Raw genomic sequence first — 17,692 nt, 5'->3', positions numbered from 1 at the left:
TAGAGGATTTTATAGACGACAGACTGTATGTGAACACCCTGGTCTACCTGAACAGAATGGAAGGTGGATGTCACACAGACTCACAGACCTCAGAGCCAATGAAACAGGAAACACACAGCATGACCTTAGACACATTCTTCAAAAACTGAATCCAAATCTGCATCCAAACCTCATCAAATCTATACATATAAACCAACTGTTTAGAGAAAGTGTAACTGATAGATGTTAGACTAAGAGGGCAATCAACCAAATTCAGAAAATGGGAAATTCTCCATAACAAACTCCCTGCTTCTTTGACAAATAAAGAGTATGACCAAAGAGAGAGAAAAAAGGACCTAGAGATACACTGTTAGAGGAAACAGACTGGAAGCACATCAACCAACTATAACATGTAAAATGTGCTTAAACGCTGATTCAAAATAACCACTAATAAAAAGACATTTTTAGATAATTCAGGAAAATTGAACATAGACTATGTTTTACATTAAGGAATCAATGTTAATCTTAGAATAATGATGTTAAGGTTTTATTACCAAAAAAAGTTCTAATCATCAACAGGTAATGTGTGTCAAAATGTTTTAAAGAGATCTGCTTTAAAGTGATTCAATCCTTCATTCAACACTAAGTTAAGTGCAAAAGAAGCTGAAATGTGAATACTTGTAAATCTAGGTTCATTATCCTATTCTCCCTACTTTTATCTGTGTTTTCATAACAAACAAAACATCACTTCTCTAAAAGCTAGAAAAATATCAGATTAACCCCTAAGAAAGAAGAAAAGAAATAATAAAGACCAGTGTGGCACCAGCATAAAAACAGACACTTGGATCAACGGAATAGAATACAGAGCTCAGAAACAAATCTTTACAAATACAACAATTTCTTTACAGAAACAAATATTTACAGTCAAATGATTTGGGACACGAATGCCACAACCATTCAATGAGGAAAGGACAATCTTTTCCACAAATGGTGCTAGGAAAACTGAATATCCAATTGCAAACAAATCAAGTTGGACCCTTACCTTATACCATATACCAAAATTAACTCAAAACAGATCAAACATAAAGAGCTAAAACTATAAAATATCAAACTCTTAGAAAAGAGTACTTAGAAAAGAACAAGACGAAACTTTCATGGCATATGATTGGCCATAATTTATTGAACAAGACACCAAAAGCACAGGCAACAAAAGAAAAACTAGGTAAACTGGACTTAATCAAAATTAAACATCGCTGGACACTATTAGCATTAAAATGAAAAGGCAATCCACACATAAGGAGAAAGGAGAAAACATAATTAAATCATATATATCCAGAATATATAAGAAATTCCTACAATTCAACAATAACAAAACCTGATTCAAAAATAGGAAAAATACTTGAATAGACATTTCTCCAAAGATATGCAAGTGGCCAATAAGTATAAGAACAGACGTACATTATCACTAACCATTAAGGAAAACCAAATCAAAACTACATTATAACACCACTCCGTCCCATCAGGATGGCTATTATCAATAAAACAGAAAAAAAGCAAGTATTGGCAAGGATGTGAAAAAATTAGAGCCCTTCCTTTTACACTGCCTATGGGGATGGATGTAAAATGGAATGCCCATTATGGAAAACATTATGGTGTGAAGTTAAACAGATTTACCATATGACTCAGCAATGCCACTTTTAGCCTATACCCAAGGGAAGTGAAAGCAGGGCTTCAAACAGACATTTGCACACCCATCTTCATGGCAACATTAGTCACATCAGCCAAAAGGTGGAAACAACCCAAGTATCCATCAAGAAATGACTGGATAAGCCATTTTGTTTGCAATCTTATAAAACATTACTCAGCCTTAAAAAGGAAGAAAATTCTGACACATGCTACAACAATGGATGAACCCTGAAGGCATGCTAAATAAGACAATTACCAAAGAACAAATATTGTATAATTCCATTTACATGACCTACCTAGAATAGTCAAATTCATAGAAACAGAAAGTTGAATGGTGGTTGTCAAGGGATGAGGGACAGTGGAGAATGGAGAGTTAATGTTTAATGGACAGAATTTCAATTCAGGAGAGATGAAAGGTTTTGAAACTGGATGGTGGTGATAGCTGCACAATAATGTGAATTTACTTAATGCCACAGAATGGAAAACTTAAATATGGTTAAAATGACAAAAAAAATTGTTCACAACACTACAGATCAACATGATTATCTGGCAAATTCTACCAGTTGTATACATACCTTTCTGGGAAAAAAATTAAAAAGAAAAGGAAAGAATATTTTTTAAGTAATTCTATGAGACTAGTACATCCTGTCTTACTAAAACTTTGAACGTCTGTTGTTTTTGTACTATCAGATAGTTTCTCCCAACTAGCTAACATTCTCAGTTGACAGATTGTAAAAAGAAATTAACATGGATTGCATGCAAAGCTGCAATGTTCCTAAATTACAACCTCTTTGTTAGTGGAGGAGGGGTGATTATTAGCAATTTATAGGGCATTAAAAGAAAACTACATTTCACAAACACAGATGCAAAACTGTTGGAAAAAAACAAAATACATAAAGACCAGCAATATATATTAATATGACCAATATAATACAATCAAGATAGTTTTACTCCAGATATGGAAGGCTGATTTAACTTTTCAAAATCAATAATTCATACATTAATAGAAAAAAGAAAAATTATATGATCATTGAGATTAATTAAAATTTTACTGCAAAGCAGAAAAGAAAGAAATTTACTTAATATTTAAAGATTTCTACAAAGAAATCCCATAACAAACTTCAAATTTCATGTGTGAAATTTGGGAAGCTTTTCTTTTGCTCCTAAACAAGACAAGGCTGCCCACTATCACCATTTGTATTCAACAATGCACCAGAAGGTGATATCAAATGCAGAAGTCAGAAAGGGAAACTGCAACATCAGAAATAGACTCAGGCAGAGATAATCAACTGGTCTAGACAAAAATGGTACTCCCAAAGAGTGACTAAGGACAGTCCTTTCACCTAAGAATGCTGGTATGACCCTAAGGACAAAATGCTTAGAGGAAAAAATGACACAAGAGCTCTTGGCACAGGAATGGAATGGTGAGAACTCTCATACTTTATGGAGATGAAAATCAGCACAATCACTTGGGAAACCCAACATTCTGTACTAAAGTATACCCTATAAACCAACAAGAAATAGACATAATTAATTCCACCAAGAAACAGACAGAAGAGGGGAGCCTAGGTGGCAGAGTCAGTTAAGCACACAACTCTTGGTTTTGACTCAGGTCATGACCTCATAACTTGTGAGGTCGAGCCCCTCACCGGGCTCTGTGCTGACAGAGCCCACTTGGGATTCTCCGTCTCCATCTCTATCCACCCCTCCCTCACTCTCTCTCAAAATAATTTTGTTAAAAATTTAAGAAAAGAAAAAAGAAACAGACATAAGAATGTTTAAACAAACTATTAAGGGGCACATGGCTGTCTGATAAAATGATACAGAGAAGTAGAAGAGCAGCAACCACACAAGACCAGAGACAGGAATCTTTCAGGAGACAAGCAGCAGCATTTGCGATGTTCCTGCCACAATTCCATTTCTTAATCTGGATGGATGTTAGATGATTTTAATTTTTTAATGTTTATATATTTTTGAGAGACAGAAAAAGAGATAGAGCAGTGGAGGTGCAGAGAGAGAGGAAGACAAAGAATCTGAAGCAAGGTCCCAGCTTTGAGCTATCAGCACAAACCCTGATGTGGGGCTTGAACCCACAAACCCCAAGACCATGACTTTAGTTGAAGTAGGACACTTAACCGACTGAACCAGCCAGGCACGAAAAATGATTTTCTCTGTGATCAATCACAGAACTGTTGTCCATACTTTTGAGTATGTGTTATGTTTCATAATTTAAAAATATTTTTAAATGAGTATGGTTGAACTGCTTAATCAGATTAAATACCCTCACCCATACAGACTATAGAGACAAAAATAACATTTAACTTCATACACGTAAATGAATTGTGCTAAAAAATACTAGTGACATAAAAAATTAAAAACTATGCTCCATATCCTAATGTTATTTTCTTCAGAACAGTTGTTGCTTCTTATTTGAAACTCCTATATTATAATAGAACAATCTACAATGGAAGAAGAAAAAGCCCATTTTGCTTGAGCTTTCCTATAAAATAAAAAATGAACCACGATTTCAATTTAATTCTATGAGTCCAATAAGTGAGAACCATACACATATCAAAAATGTCAAAGCTGAAATTTTGAGAAGATAAGCTCCATTGCAATTTGGTAAGCATTACTGACAGTACATACAGGGAAGTGCTCAGCTAAATATGGGAATTCCACATCTTAGTAACATCAGATAGAAATGAGTTTAGGAAGTGCAGTGCTTGAAGGCGGCTCTTCAGGTGAGCGCGCCGGCTGGGGGAATTGGTTCTGGCCGCACCAGCTCCCAAGGACGGCGAGCCGGGGCAGCGAAGGGAACCTCAGCTGGCGTGGGGGCGCCGGCCGGGAGGGGCAGAGGAGACAGCCGGGCGCATCGGCTCTCGTGTGCGCGTGCGCGCGAGGCAGCTGGGCCGCGGGGAGCCTGGACCCCAGGCCGCAGCTCTCCTTGCCCGTCGACCCTCTGCGCGTGCGTGCGCCCCTGCGGCCGAGGGTGGAGGCCCCTTACGACCAGCTGCTCTGCTTCTCACCACCCCCCCACCCTTCCCTTGTGCGCATGCTTGGGATCATTGTGGCCCACCCCTTGCTTCCCGGCCGCCCTTTCACTAGCCTCCCGCCAGTAGTTTGCATCTTAAACGTTGGTAAATGTTGGCAAACATTAAACTTTCCTGATACTTAACTGAAAAAAATAATAAGCTTAGAAAGTCATCCCATATGGATATCAACCTCCAAAGCTAAACTATATCTAATCACCTCAATAGTACCTTCTGGACAATAAGATGTTGTGAGAGAGACCACACTCACAGAATTTTTATTACCATATATTGTTACATGTGTCTTATTTTATCATTAGTTATTAGTGTTAATCTCTATGGTACCTAATTTTTAAATCAAATTTTGGAGAAGAGCCAAGATGATGGAAGAGCACTGAAGGCTTTTTTTGTCTTATGTCCATGAAATACAGCCAGATCAACACTAAACTATCCTGCACACCTAGAAAACTGATTTGGGATTAACACAACAATCTGCACAACCTGAACCACAGAAATCAGCAGGTACATGGCACAGAGAGCTGAACTGGGGGAGAGAGAAACCACGGAGGGCAGGGAGCTGTTTTTGCTGGCAAAGAGAGGATGGAGATGGAGGTAGAGTATGGGAAAAGCATCCCCCCACCAATGCAGCGAAAGAGAAAGTGGAAAAGTAGAAACAGTGCAGGGACTGAACTAAAAAGGGAGAAAGGAGAAAGTTTAAATTCCATTAAGACTCTATAAGGGAGCACAGTCTGAAACTCTGCAGCTCAATATCTGGCAGTGCTCTGGTGGGAAGGACAAATCCCCAGAAGCAGAATGAAGTCTGGAGGTCCTTGGGCCACACAGGAAGAGGTGGTTCCCCTGCCGGGAGGACACTGGATAGAGAGGGTACAGGCCCCCCCACAGGCAGAGGGCCCAATGATCACATTAGCTGGTTCTGAAACAAAGTCGTTAAGAATGAAGCCTGGTGCCCGATGTGTGTTGTGATTTTCCATAATCACTGAAACACTGCTGCTACACAATCACCTGAACTTTTTCTGGAGCAGGCTGGCACCCAGCCACACTCTCTGGGCATTGGCAGCAGCATGGTCCACGAAAGTTTCTGGGTGTGGCAGGCATCCAGCCATTGCTCAGTGAGATCCTCCCACAGAGGGTCAGAATGAATCAAAGCCACAGTCCCTCAGAAGTAAGGGGTAGGGAAAAGCAGCCACATCTGAGATAAAACTCAGGATGGAGGAGCTGCCTGGCAACCTGCCAGCATGGTCACAGACAGTGTAAAAGTGGGGAAAGACAGAAGCTGAAGACAAAGAACGGGTGCCCAATTGCTGGTTGGGAAGAACAGAGTTCTGATACTAGAGACTGGGCAGCTGGGTGACGCCATTTTCACCCAACCTGCACATGCTCATACTTGCCTACAAGTGCCACAACAATCCAACCCAGTAAGCTAAGCAGCGCCATATTGTAGAGAATAGAACTGTTACACTAAGCCCTGCCCAAATGGGCCAACCTCACTTTTCAGGAATACCACAAGTCTCTCCACCTGCTTAGTTTACAGACTATAAAGGGCTTCATAGTTTGACTTCTAGGGGGAAATGCTGTAATATCAATCATATTTCACTCTGTTCCCTCGCCCATCTATTCAATTTTCTTTTTTTTTTGTTTTTTTTTCTTTTTCTTGAATAAAGAGAAAAAATTTATTTTTATTTTCAATTTTTATTAAAAATATTTTTTAACTTTTTCTACCATACTTTTGATTCTTTTGTAAATTTTTCAATTCTGTATTACTTCCATCATTTCATTTTATTCTTTTTTCACTGTATTCATTTTTTCAAATTACCAAATATTTTCCTTTTTTTTCTTTCCCCCTTTTTTATCTAATCTATCAACCTCCTTTCAACACCCAGACCAAAATAGACCTAGGATCTAGCATGATTAATTGATTTGTTTGTTTGTGTGTGTGTGTATGTGTGTGTGTGTTTTAATTTTTTAATTTTAATTTTTTTTACCTCATTAATTCCTTTTCTTCCTTCAAAATGATAAAACAAAGGAATTCACACCAAAATCAAGGGCAAGAAGAAACAAAAGCCAGGGACTTAACCAACACAGATACAAGCAAGCTGTCTGAACCAGAATTTAGAATCACAGTAGTAAGAATACTAGCTGGGGTAAAAAACTGATCAGAATCCCTTTCTGTGGAGACAAAAGTAAAAGCTAGCCAGGATGAAATAAAAAATGCTTTAACTGAGGTGCAATCTGAAATGGATGCCACGAAAACAAGGCTGGATGATGCAGAGCAGCGAATCAGCAATATAAAGGACAAACTTATGGAGAAAAATGAAACAGAAAAAAAGAGGGAGACTAAGGCAAAAGAGCGTGATTTAAGAATTAGAAAAATCAGTGACTCATTAAAAAGTAAGAACATGAGAATCATAGGGGTCCCAGAAGATGAAGAGAGAGGAAAAAGTGGCAGAAAGGTTATGTCAGCAAATCATAGCAGAAAACTTTCCTAACCTGGGGAAAGACACAGACATCAAAATCCAGGAAGCACAGAGGATTCCCCTTATATTCAACAAAAACAGCCCATCAACAAGGCATATCATAGTCAAATTCACAAAATACTCACGCAAGGAAAGAATCATGAAAGCAGCATGGGGAAAAAAGTCTTTAACCTACAAGGGAAGACAGATGAAGTTGGCAGAAGACCTATCCACAGAAACGTGGCAGGTCAGAAAGGAGTGGCAGGATATATTCAATGTGCCGAAGTGGAAAAATATAGAGCCAAGAATTCTTTATCCAGCAAGGCTGTCTTTCAAAATAGAAAGAGAGATTAAAAATTTCCCAAACAAAAATTAAAAAAGCTCATGACCACTAAACCAGCCTTGCAAGAAATTTTAAGGGGGACTCTCTGAAGAGAGAAAACACAGACAATCAATCAATTAATCAAAGACCAAAAGCAACAAAGACTAGAAAGGATCTAAGAACACCACCAGACAATCCAACTCTACAAGAAACATAATGGAAATAAATTCGTATCTTTCAGGACTCCCTCTAAACATTAGCAGACTAAATGCTTCAGTCAAAAGACACAGGGTAACAGAATGGATAAGAAAACAAGATCCATCTACATGCTGTTTACAAGAGACCCATTTTAGACCTAAAGACACATTCAGATTGAGAGTAAGAGGATGGAGGACCATCTATCGTGCTAATGGTCAACAAAAGAAAGCCAGAGCAGCCATACTTAATATCAGACAATCTAGACTTTAAAATACAGACTGTAACAAGAGATGAAGAGGGGCATTATAACAGTAACTTCTGGAGACATCACCCAAGAGAAGGTTCTCCAGAACTTTCTAAAATAGTCCAATTCAGAAAGTACCAGCAATAAACAGAAAAATAATTTCTTACATATAATCTAAATCTCTTGTGATTTGGATTATCTTCATTTTCCACTTATACTACCATCACTGAAAATGGTAAATAATTGATTTCTCTTTGTGAAGTATACTTTCAAATAAAAAGGTAAGAATAGGTTAGATCAGGATCACTTCTCAGTGGAAGTTCCAGAAGTTAAGATGCCATACCCATGATGCCAGGCCAAGCTAACTCCTCATGGTCGTCCCTTTCCTTTCCCGGTGCCAGGTGGTTGAACCGATCCAGATGTTCTAACAGGCCACCCAACAGAGGGACAGCTCCAGCCTCCTGCATGAGACCAGCATTTTTACTGAGCAGAAGCACTATAGAAACTACAAGTTCTGGAAGGAGAACACCTAAATTTTAAAAGAAAAAAAAAGCATTAAGATTTAGATATAAGCATATATCCTATAAAACTACTATCTAAGCTTGCTCTATGTTCAAACTCTGATAAGTCAGAAAATGAGGAAAGCATATTTCTCCAGGATTATTTTATCTTTCACTTTGAAAGAGACAAAGGTATCAAACAGAACCCTCTGAGTTACAAGAATACTTTTCAAAAACACTGTTTCAATACAGAAGTATTAACTAGTCTTTTATTCAGAAAACTAAGTGCTTAGAACTGTTGCTATTGGTAAAAACTACTTAATAAAAATGCTCTACTGTCACAGAATTAACCTGAAAACATATTAAGCAATACTGGAATTTATTAAGGCCCTGAAAGGTGCAATTAATTGTTATGCTGCTGAAATAAAATTAGCAATTCCCAATGACCTCATTATTGAAATGTTAAAATTATTTTCTATGACTCTAAATCAGTGATTACATTTATAGTGACACAACTCCTACACCAATAGAATTGTCAGCAAGTAAAAAAAAGAAAAGGAGAAAAGCCAACACGACTAGAAAATGTCGTGCAAAACCTGCAAAGGCATGCAGGTTTATCAGGAAATGATAAATTTTACGTCTCATCAATCTGAAAATAAATAAATGTCTGAAGGTAGGTTATAAAAAAGGTACCAGTGAAGTCCCCTTCCACTATGCAGGCCACCTCTGCAAAGTGCCGCCAGCTGGTGGAAGCAATGCTGGCTGCCACAGGCAGTATATCTCCAATATGTGTGCACAAAAGGGCTGTGTACTTCTTTAGCAAGGAACCAACACCCATTAGCTCAGGACCTTGAAGAAAGATTCAGAAAATTTCATTTTTACCATTAAAATTTACTTTGTAAATAAATCAGATTGATTCACTATTCCACCCTTATCTATACATCTTTTACATATAACAATTTTCTCAAAGGAGAAAATTAACCCATAGTCCCTGGCTCTTTTTATATCACAGAATTTGAGAAATAGTGAATTTGGTTATATCAATTTTTATACACTACACTACATAATACCTAGAACATTTATTTAATATAAATACTAAAGTCTTAATTTACAGTTTTAAAACTTTAGATCTAATACACACAAGTGTTATCAATTTTCAAGTCTTAACACTTGCAAATTACTCCCAATGAACAGTCAGGCATTTTTTTCAATCTTATGAAATCTTTAACTTTTCTTCCTACATGGCTTACTAGCTTTTCACTCCTTGTGACTTTTTGTCTTTGAGATATCTCTTTCAGACTATAAGTTCACCTATTTCAACTTGAAATTTTCTATCATCTACAAATGCCGAACTTTTTCAGCAACTAAGATATTTTAGAATATACTATCCATAAAAATATTAACAAGAGCAGCAGATGTTTCCATCCTTGACAGAGAAAGCCACCCATAGAGCTTGTGGAAAGTACTCTAATCTACGTCATGCACAGAATTAAGTGTTTAAATATCATCCTATTTTAATCCTCATAGGTCCTCTCGGATATTATCCCAGTTCCGCAGGTAAGTAACTTACAGCCCCAGGTAAGTCTCAGACTTAGTCCCATGTCCAGCTGCTAATAAACCAGTGCTATAACTGAGACCCAGCCTTCTTCTAATGATGATTCATTCCTTGCATTACACCCCACGTGGTCTTCCAGGGTGATAAACAAATACTATGTCACTACTTTGTTCCCACATTATGATAGTATCCAACACTCCATAACAGACATGTAGAATAAATCTGATGAATTGTCTGTAAGACTAACTTGAACATAAAGGAAATTAATTTTGATGTCCAAAGACCTTAAATATTAAGACAAGGAAATAAAAAATATTAAGTCTAATATTTGTCAAAAATAAATGGATACAAAATGAAGTCCCCCCCCAAATGGGTACATTTAATAATATAAGAACTACACACCCAGGAATGCAAAATAGGTATGTCAAAAGCCTAACTTAAAAAGCCCAAAATACACATCCGACATTTTAATTTTAAGCAACTTACTAGATATATCTGAGGTCTGACCAATACTTTCTCCTGGATAAAGTTTACTGATAAGTAGGCGCTGAAAGCGCAGCAACAAATCCAATGAGGCAGTTCTTTCATGGCTATGTTGCTCAAAGTCTAGACATGATGAAATCCGACGGGCAACATCTTTCAATCTGGCTACTGTCTGAGAAGCAATGTTTCTATGCAGAGAAAAGAAGATTAAAAAGTTTAACAAGCTACGTCTATTTTAAAAAAAGAAACAGGTATTAAGAAAGCACAACAAAAACTAAAATCAGAAATAGAGATCATGCACCCAGGTGACCTGCAGTGGGCTTCCTTCCCTGAATGAGTCAGGTATGTCTGCAGTAAACACAACCTCAGTCAAAACTGAGAAAGAAGTATACAAGTTATAAAAGATACAATGATGCCTTTGCTTTACAAATGTGCCCCAAAAGGCTGTGTGGAATGGTTCAAAATGATATAAAACAGACCTGGGGGAAAAAAACAACTGGGTCGTTATTTTTGTCCAAAGCTGCATTTCAAAGGTAGATGTGACACTATTCTTAAAGACAAATCCACTTGCCTTTCTGCATCTGCCTCACAAATCTACCTTGAGACCTACTCAAGTAAGTACCCAGAGGGGCAATGCAGGGGGCGACACAGGGCTCAGAGAGTACCAAAAGGAAGACCAAAGCGGGTACAAACAGACTGCGTCAGAGAAACAAGTGCTCAAAGAATACAGCAGCAAAGACATGAGCAGAGACTCCAATTCCAACTGTGGGATATAACTTGAGCCATGAACCATCAAAACGAAAAAGGAAGAAAAATGTGGGTCCCAAAAGTAAAATTAGAACAGTAGTAAAATGTTATGGCTCCACAAGCAGCTTGCAAAGGAAAAAGAGCAGGCAGTTAAATCAAGATAAGAGTAGGAAGGGGAATGGGCACTGTAGGTGATAGAGTGCCAGGCTACTGGGACTAAATTCTGCAATGCTGAACCAGCCACTGGAAGCTTCAAAAGGAGAGTATGTCCTGTTTATGTTTGAGGAAGGTAAGTTTGGTATGAGTGTGAACGTAGATTAGAGAAGACATGGAACACCAGATGAGACCTTGCCACCCAGGGACAGTCCCACCACCAGTCAAACAAGGTCTCATCCCCGATAGTAAGAACAGAAGGAAGAAGTCAATTCGAGGAGGAAAAGAGCTAAAACAGAGCCTCGCTCTGGGCTGCTGTCAAAGTAGCTCCATCTCAGCCAGAAGGGTGAGGGCCAGTTGGCCAACACGTGGCATTGCCACTGAGGTGAGTCTGGGAACTGTGCATAACACAAGGACACAGACATTCCGCTTTACTTCTTTGATTTCCAGCATGACAGCAAGTTTGTGGAAAATCTCTATCAAATGTACTTGCCATGATTCATTCCTGAACAGCACTGTAAGGAAGGAGAGGAGCAGGAAACATTTGAGGAGTCCCAACACAAGTCCAACACACATTCAAAAGTTGCTAAGAAAGAACAGCAAGAAGCCCTTGGCTAGCGCACTGGGCTACTCCATCCACACAAAATGAAGGTGGGTGCTCACTACGTCTGGCCTCTTGTCAACCTCACCTTTCTATTCTACTACCTGATACCCTGCCTTGACAGTAGAAAAAAAATGGGTTTTATGCTATACAAGAAGGAGCAAAGGACACTAAATAAAATTTTTAACTTATTTCCTTAATAAAAAATTCTGAACCATAATCAAAATGTATAATTCTGGTAGAGTTCACTAATTAAAAACTCTTCATACCTCTTGATTTTCAAATATAAATGTTTTTCTGTGGCTCCTTGCCAATATAAGACTAAAGAATTACTCTGAAATCTGTTTCACAGTTTATTCATGGCAAACTGCAATTTCTTCAACCTGTTTTCCAAGAAATAACGTATACAAAACATCTCTAAAATCTCTTCCATCTTTAGACTATTTTTCAACAACTGCCTCATCAGCTAAGTCAACACACTGAGCTACCTTCGGTCACACCTAAGGTAAGAAAATTAAATGTCAAAGTCTGCCTCTACATGAGGAGAAGCACATTTTCTATACTTATGAAAAGAGTTTGGATTGTAGGCACTCTGTCAGTGAGAAAGGTGTTGATGCATTTTCCTTTCTCTATATTCTAAAACTTCTGTAAAGTGTTGTTTACTTCCAGGCTTCAGTTTCTGTGTTTCTTAAACAGGTATACCATTATTATAAAACTGCTATGGAGACAGTTCCTCCCTGTGTGCCAAAGGTTCAGAAGACAACCTATGAGATGGTCTAGAAAGTGCTATCCAATAGTAACAGAATGCCAGGGAGCCACAGATGTCATTTAAAATGTCCTGCCAATCACTGGGGCACCTGTGTGACTCAGTCAGTTAAGCCTCCAACTCTTGATTTCAACTCAGGTCATGATCTCACAGTTTGTGAGACTGAGTCCCACATCGGGCTCTGCACTGACAGTGAGGAGTCTGCTTGGTATTCCCTCTCTCCCTCTCTCTCTCTGTCCCTTCCTTGATTGTACTCTTTCTCATTTTCTCAAAATAAATAAATAAACTTAAAAAAATGTTTTAGTGTTCTCCCAGTTATTTTAATAAAGATAAAAAGAAATGCAAAACCAGTATTAATGAAGTGTCCCAATACATTGAAATTATTTCAACATAAAACTTAAACTCTAAAACACATTTAAAATTTTTCTAACTGAATCAAGTCTAAGGTTTTGAATTTGAATTTTGATAAATAATTAATAATTCAATTAAAATAACTTAATTTTAATAAAAAATCAAACTTAAGTGTCTCGGCTACACTGGACACATTTCAAGTGCTAATCAGTCAAACATGGCAAGTGACAGCCAGATTGTACAGCAACAGGCATTGATGAGTAAAACAAGTCTCTCCACACCAAGGGAATAAATAGGCTGGGCAACCTACCATGGGACCACGTCAGAGAATACAGCACTCACTCTTGGCCAGAGACAGTCTCCACAGCAAAGGGTAGGGCATTCAAGAACTCAATACTGCTTCAGGAAATGCAAGCTTTATGTTTTAAAACTTCTGCATAGAACTTCATCTTTTAATTACAATGTACTCAACATCCATTTGCTCATTTGATCCTTAATTAACTCTGTAAACACTGCCCTTGTTATTACTCTGCCAGTTATCACACTGGGGAGAGTTTCACTTGCCAATTTTATCCAAGCAGTCACAAGTGAAATCTTCTAGGAATAAATCCCAGGATCTTTCCACCACCACCAACTACACTGAGTTAAATCACTTTCAATCTGCTGCACTGAAGACCAGAATGTATGAGATCAAAAGGAACAATCATCAGATTAAACAAAAACAAAAAAAAAAATAGGAAAACATTTTTGTAGTTAGCATTTACGATAACTATTTAAAGAACCAGTTCTAAAACTTCCTCTTTTTTTTTTAATGTTTTATTTATTTTTGATACAGAGAGAGACAAAGCATGAAAGGGGGAGGGGCAGAGAGAGAAGGAGACACAGAACCAGAAGCAGCTCCAGGCTCTGAGCTAGCTGTCAGCACAGAGCCCGACGTGGGGCTCGAACCCACAAACGTGAGATCTGACCTGAGCCGAAGTCGGAGGCTTAACCGACTGAGCCACCCAGGCGCCCCTAAAACTTCCTCTTAAAAGTTCACAACGTAGAGGCACCTGGGTGGCTCAGTCGGTTAAGCGTCTGACTTCAGCTCAGGTCATGATCTCAATGTTCATGAGTTCGAGCCCCATGTCGGGCTGTTTGCTGACAGCTCAGAGCCTGGAGCCTGCTTTGGATTCTGTGTCTCCCTCTTATTCTGTCCTTCTCGTGCTCGTACTGTCTCTCTCTGTCTCTCAAAAAATGAATAAATACTTTAAAAATTGTTTTAAAAGTTCATGATGTGTCCAGAAATTCTGGTGCTTCAGGTATGGATGGCAGACTGCCCCCATACCAGCAGCATACCACCCATCACTCTTCAGGACATGCATGCAGAGCCCCCTGCTCTCTGAACTTAGCTACCTAAGCCAACACTCCAGAATACTTTCTCTACATGTAGAAAATGAAACCAGGAAGAAGTTTACACAGAAAAAAAAGAGTTTTGTTAAACAGAAATGCCTTTTCCATTTCTAACAAATATCTTTCAGAAATCACCTTGCTTTTTTGGTCTTTTTGAATGACACTGAAACGTTGGCTGACATTTTTCAGCAACGGTGTCTGATCACTTCAGCCCAAGGTTCCGGCTTATATTCTGACTCTTGACTGATTCTTTTCTCCTCCCGAAAGGGCCTTCAGAAATAACACTCACCATTCTTTTATTTACTTCAGCATTCAACTTAAAAGTTGTCTTAGGCATTCAGATGGCCAACAGACACATGAAAAGATGCTCAACATCGCTCATAATCAGGGAAATACAAATCAAAACCACATCAAGATACACCTCACACCAGTCAGAGTGGCTAAAATTAACCACTCAGGAAACAACAGATGTTGGTGAGGATGTGGAGAAATGGGAACCCTCTTGCACTGTTGGTGGGAATGCAAACTGGTGCAGCTGCTCTGGAAAATAGTGTGGAGGTTCCTCAAAAAATTAAAAATAGAATTACCCTACCACCCAGTAATTTATCCTAGTGGATACCGGAGTCCAGATTCATAAGGGTACAGGTACCCCAACATTTATAGCAGCACTATCAACAATAGCCAAATTATGAAAAGAGCCTAAATGTCCATCAACAGATGAAAGAATAAAGAAGATGAGGTTTATATATATAATGGAATACTACTTGGCAATGAGAAATAATGAAATCTTGCCATTATGCAACAATGTTGATGGAACTGGAGAGCATTATGCTAAGTGAAATAAGTCAGAGAAAGACAGATATCATATGCTTTCATTCATATGTGTAATTTGAGAAACTGAGCAGAAGACCATGAGGGAAGGGAAGGGGGAAAACATTGTTTCAAACAGAGGAGGCAAACCATAAAAGACTCTTAAATACAGAGAACAAACTGAGGGATGATGGGGGAAGGCGTGGGAGAGAGGGCAAAAAGGGTGATGAGCAATAAGGAGGGCACTTGTTGGGATGAACACTGGGCGCTGTATGTAAGAGAAGAATCATAGGAATCTACTACTAAAGCCAAGAGTACCCAGTATATACTTTAGGTTGGCTAACTTGACAATAAATTATATTAATTCATTTTAAAAATAAAAAAATAAAAGTTGTCTTAGAAAGCAATACATATAAACCTATGATATATGTAATGAGCCAATGATACAACCAATTAAAAAAAATAATCGTACCACAATGATTTTCATTTGCATCTACTACTTATGAATGAGGCTAAGAATGGTTTCCTATTTATCATACACTCCAATTTCTTCTTGCTTACAAACCTTTAGAATCTCCAGTTCTACCTCACACACTCCAACCTCTCCCCTCATCTGTATTTAAGAGTCTGCTCTTAAAACAGTGTGGAGGTTCCTCAAAAAGTTAAAAATACAACTACATTATGACCCCCAACAATCATCCTACTGGGTATTTACCCAAAGAATACAAAAACACTAATTCAAAGGGACACATGCACCCCTATGTTTATAGCAGCATTATTTACACTAGCCAAGATATGGAAGCTCCCCCAGTGTCCCTCAATAGATGAAAGGAAAAAGAAGATGTGGTGTTATATACAATGAAATATGATTCATCCATAAAAAATGAAATCTTGTCATTTGCAATGACATGGATAGAGCTAGAAAGTATAATGCTAATAAGTCAACAGAGAAAGACAAATACCATATGATGTCACTCATACACGGAATTTAAGAAATAAAGCAAATAAGCAACGGGGGGAAAAAAGACAAACAAGGAAACAGACTCTTAATTACAGAGAACAAACTGATGGTTACCAGATGGGAAGAGGTTAGGGGGTGGCTTAACTAGGTGATGGAAACTAAAGAGTGCACTGAAAATGAGGACAGGGTGATATATGAAACTATTCAATTATTATATTGTATACTTAAAACCAATATAACACTGTATGTTAACTAACTGGAATTAAAATAAAAACTTAAAAGAGTCTGCTCTTTACCCCAAAACCTATTCTACATAATTTTCAGATTATTCCTCAACAGCCAAAACACATTTTTCAGACCCTAGTGTTAAGAGATCTCATTATGAAATCCAATTATTATGAAAACCAAATATCCTCCTGTTAAAATATACCTAATACTATTTACCTAAGAAGCTGTTGTATGAGCTGAACCAGAGGCAAACATTGTTTTCCAGAAGATTCATAGATCCCAGTATTAATAAGATCTTTATCCAATGGAGTCCTACTTCTATGAAATGTCGAGGCACTGGCTTCCTGTTCATCAATTTCTTTTTCCTTCTGTGCTTCTTTTTTGGCTTCCATATCCTGTAATTCATAAAACAGAAACTGGTTACCAGTTATCATAGTATCAAGTGTGAATATATCCTGAGCTGAACCCTGATCTCACAACCTAGACGTCCCAGCCTCTGAGCACTTAACTCACAAACCACCTGATGACACTAGCCCACATCCACTTGTCGGAAACTCCACTGCTCAGGTGCTCAGTTTCTAAACAGACTATTTGTCCTATAAATCCATTATCCAGGCTGACATTCTTGACAGTCTCCACGTTCCTTCTGTAAAGTCCCTAAAATCTTTACTCCTGCTGCTGGATCTAAGAAATACCTAAGGTGATCTGCCCCATACACACACAGTCTATCTATTTTGTAAACATGAAGCAAGAATGCAGGAATGAGAGGATATATTCCCAAGCTGTATATCCAATAAGAGACATGTGTCCAGAATAAATGTCCATCAGCTGATGAATGGATAAACAAAATGTGCTATGCTGTACAATGGAATATTATTTAGCAATTTTAAAAATGAAATATGACATGAATAAACTTGGAAAACTAAGTAAAAAGCCAGACACAAAAGGTCACATATTGTATAAACCCATTTATATGAAATGTCCAGGGCTAGAAATTCTTTAGAAGACAGAAAGTAGATTAGCAGTTATAAATAGTTGAGAGAAGTAGGGAATAGGGAGTGTGACTATTAAAAGACAGAGTTTCTTTTTGGAATAACGAAAACGTTCTGAAATTACTGGTGATGATGGTTGCACAACTCTGTGAATATACAAAAACCAGAGAAGTATACACTTTAAGAGAGTGAATTTTATAGTATGTGAATTAGATCTCAAT

At 38.0% G+C, this 17,692-nt stretch overlaps 1 protein-coding gene across 3 annotated transcripts in view; it reads right to left on the bottom strand.

Moving 5' to 3' along the window:
- Positions 1–17,692, bottom strand: part of HERC2 (HECT and RLD domain containing E3 ubiquitin protein ligase 2) — a 295,601-nt gene that overhangs the window by 168,096 nt on the left and 109,813 nt on the right. For all 3 annotated transcript variants that reach the window (XM_029953017.1, XM_029953018.1, XM_029953019.1), the window contains exons 20-23: positions 16,696–16,874; positions 10,474–10,658; positions 9,126–9,281; positions 8,276–8,461 (exon numbers count right to left, since the gene is read on the bottom strand). In XM_029953017.1, coding sequence (XP_029808877.1) covers positions 8,276–8,461; positions 9,126–9,281; positions 10,474–10,658; positions 16,696–16,874 — 706 coding nt within the window. The remainder of the gene's footprint in view (positions 1–8,275; positions 8,462–9,125; positions 9,282–10,473; positions 10,659–16,695; positions 16,875–17,692) is intronic.

Source organism: Suricata suricatta, chromosome 9 (genome assembly GCF_006229205.1).
Source record: "Suricata suricatta isolate VVHF042 chromosome 9, meerkat_22Aug2017_6uvM2_HiC, whole genome shotgun sequence".
In the NCBI taxonomy this organism is placed as follows: domain Eukaryota; kingdom Metazoa; phylum Chordata; class Mammalia; order Carnivora; family Herpestidae; genus Suricata; species Suricata suricatta.
The sequence above is the reverse complement of the archived record's forward strand: the minus strand, read 5'-3'. Positions and strand labels throughout refer to the sequence as shown.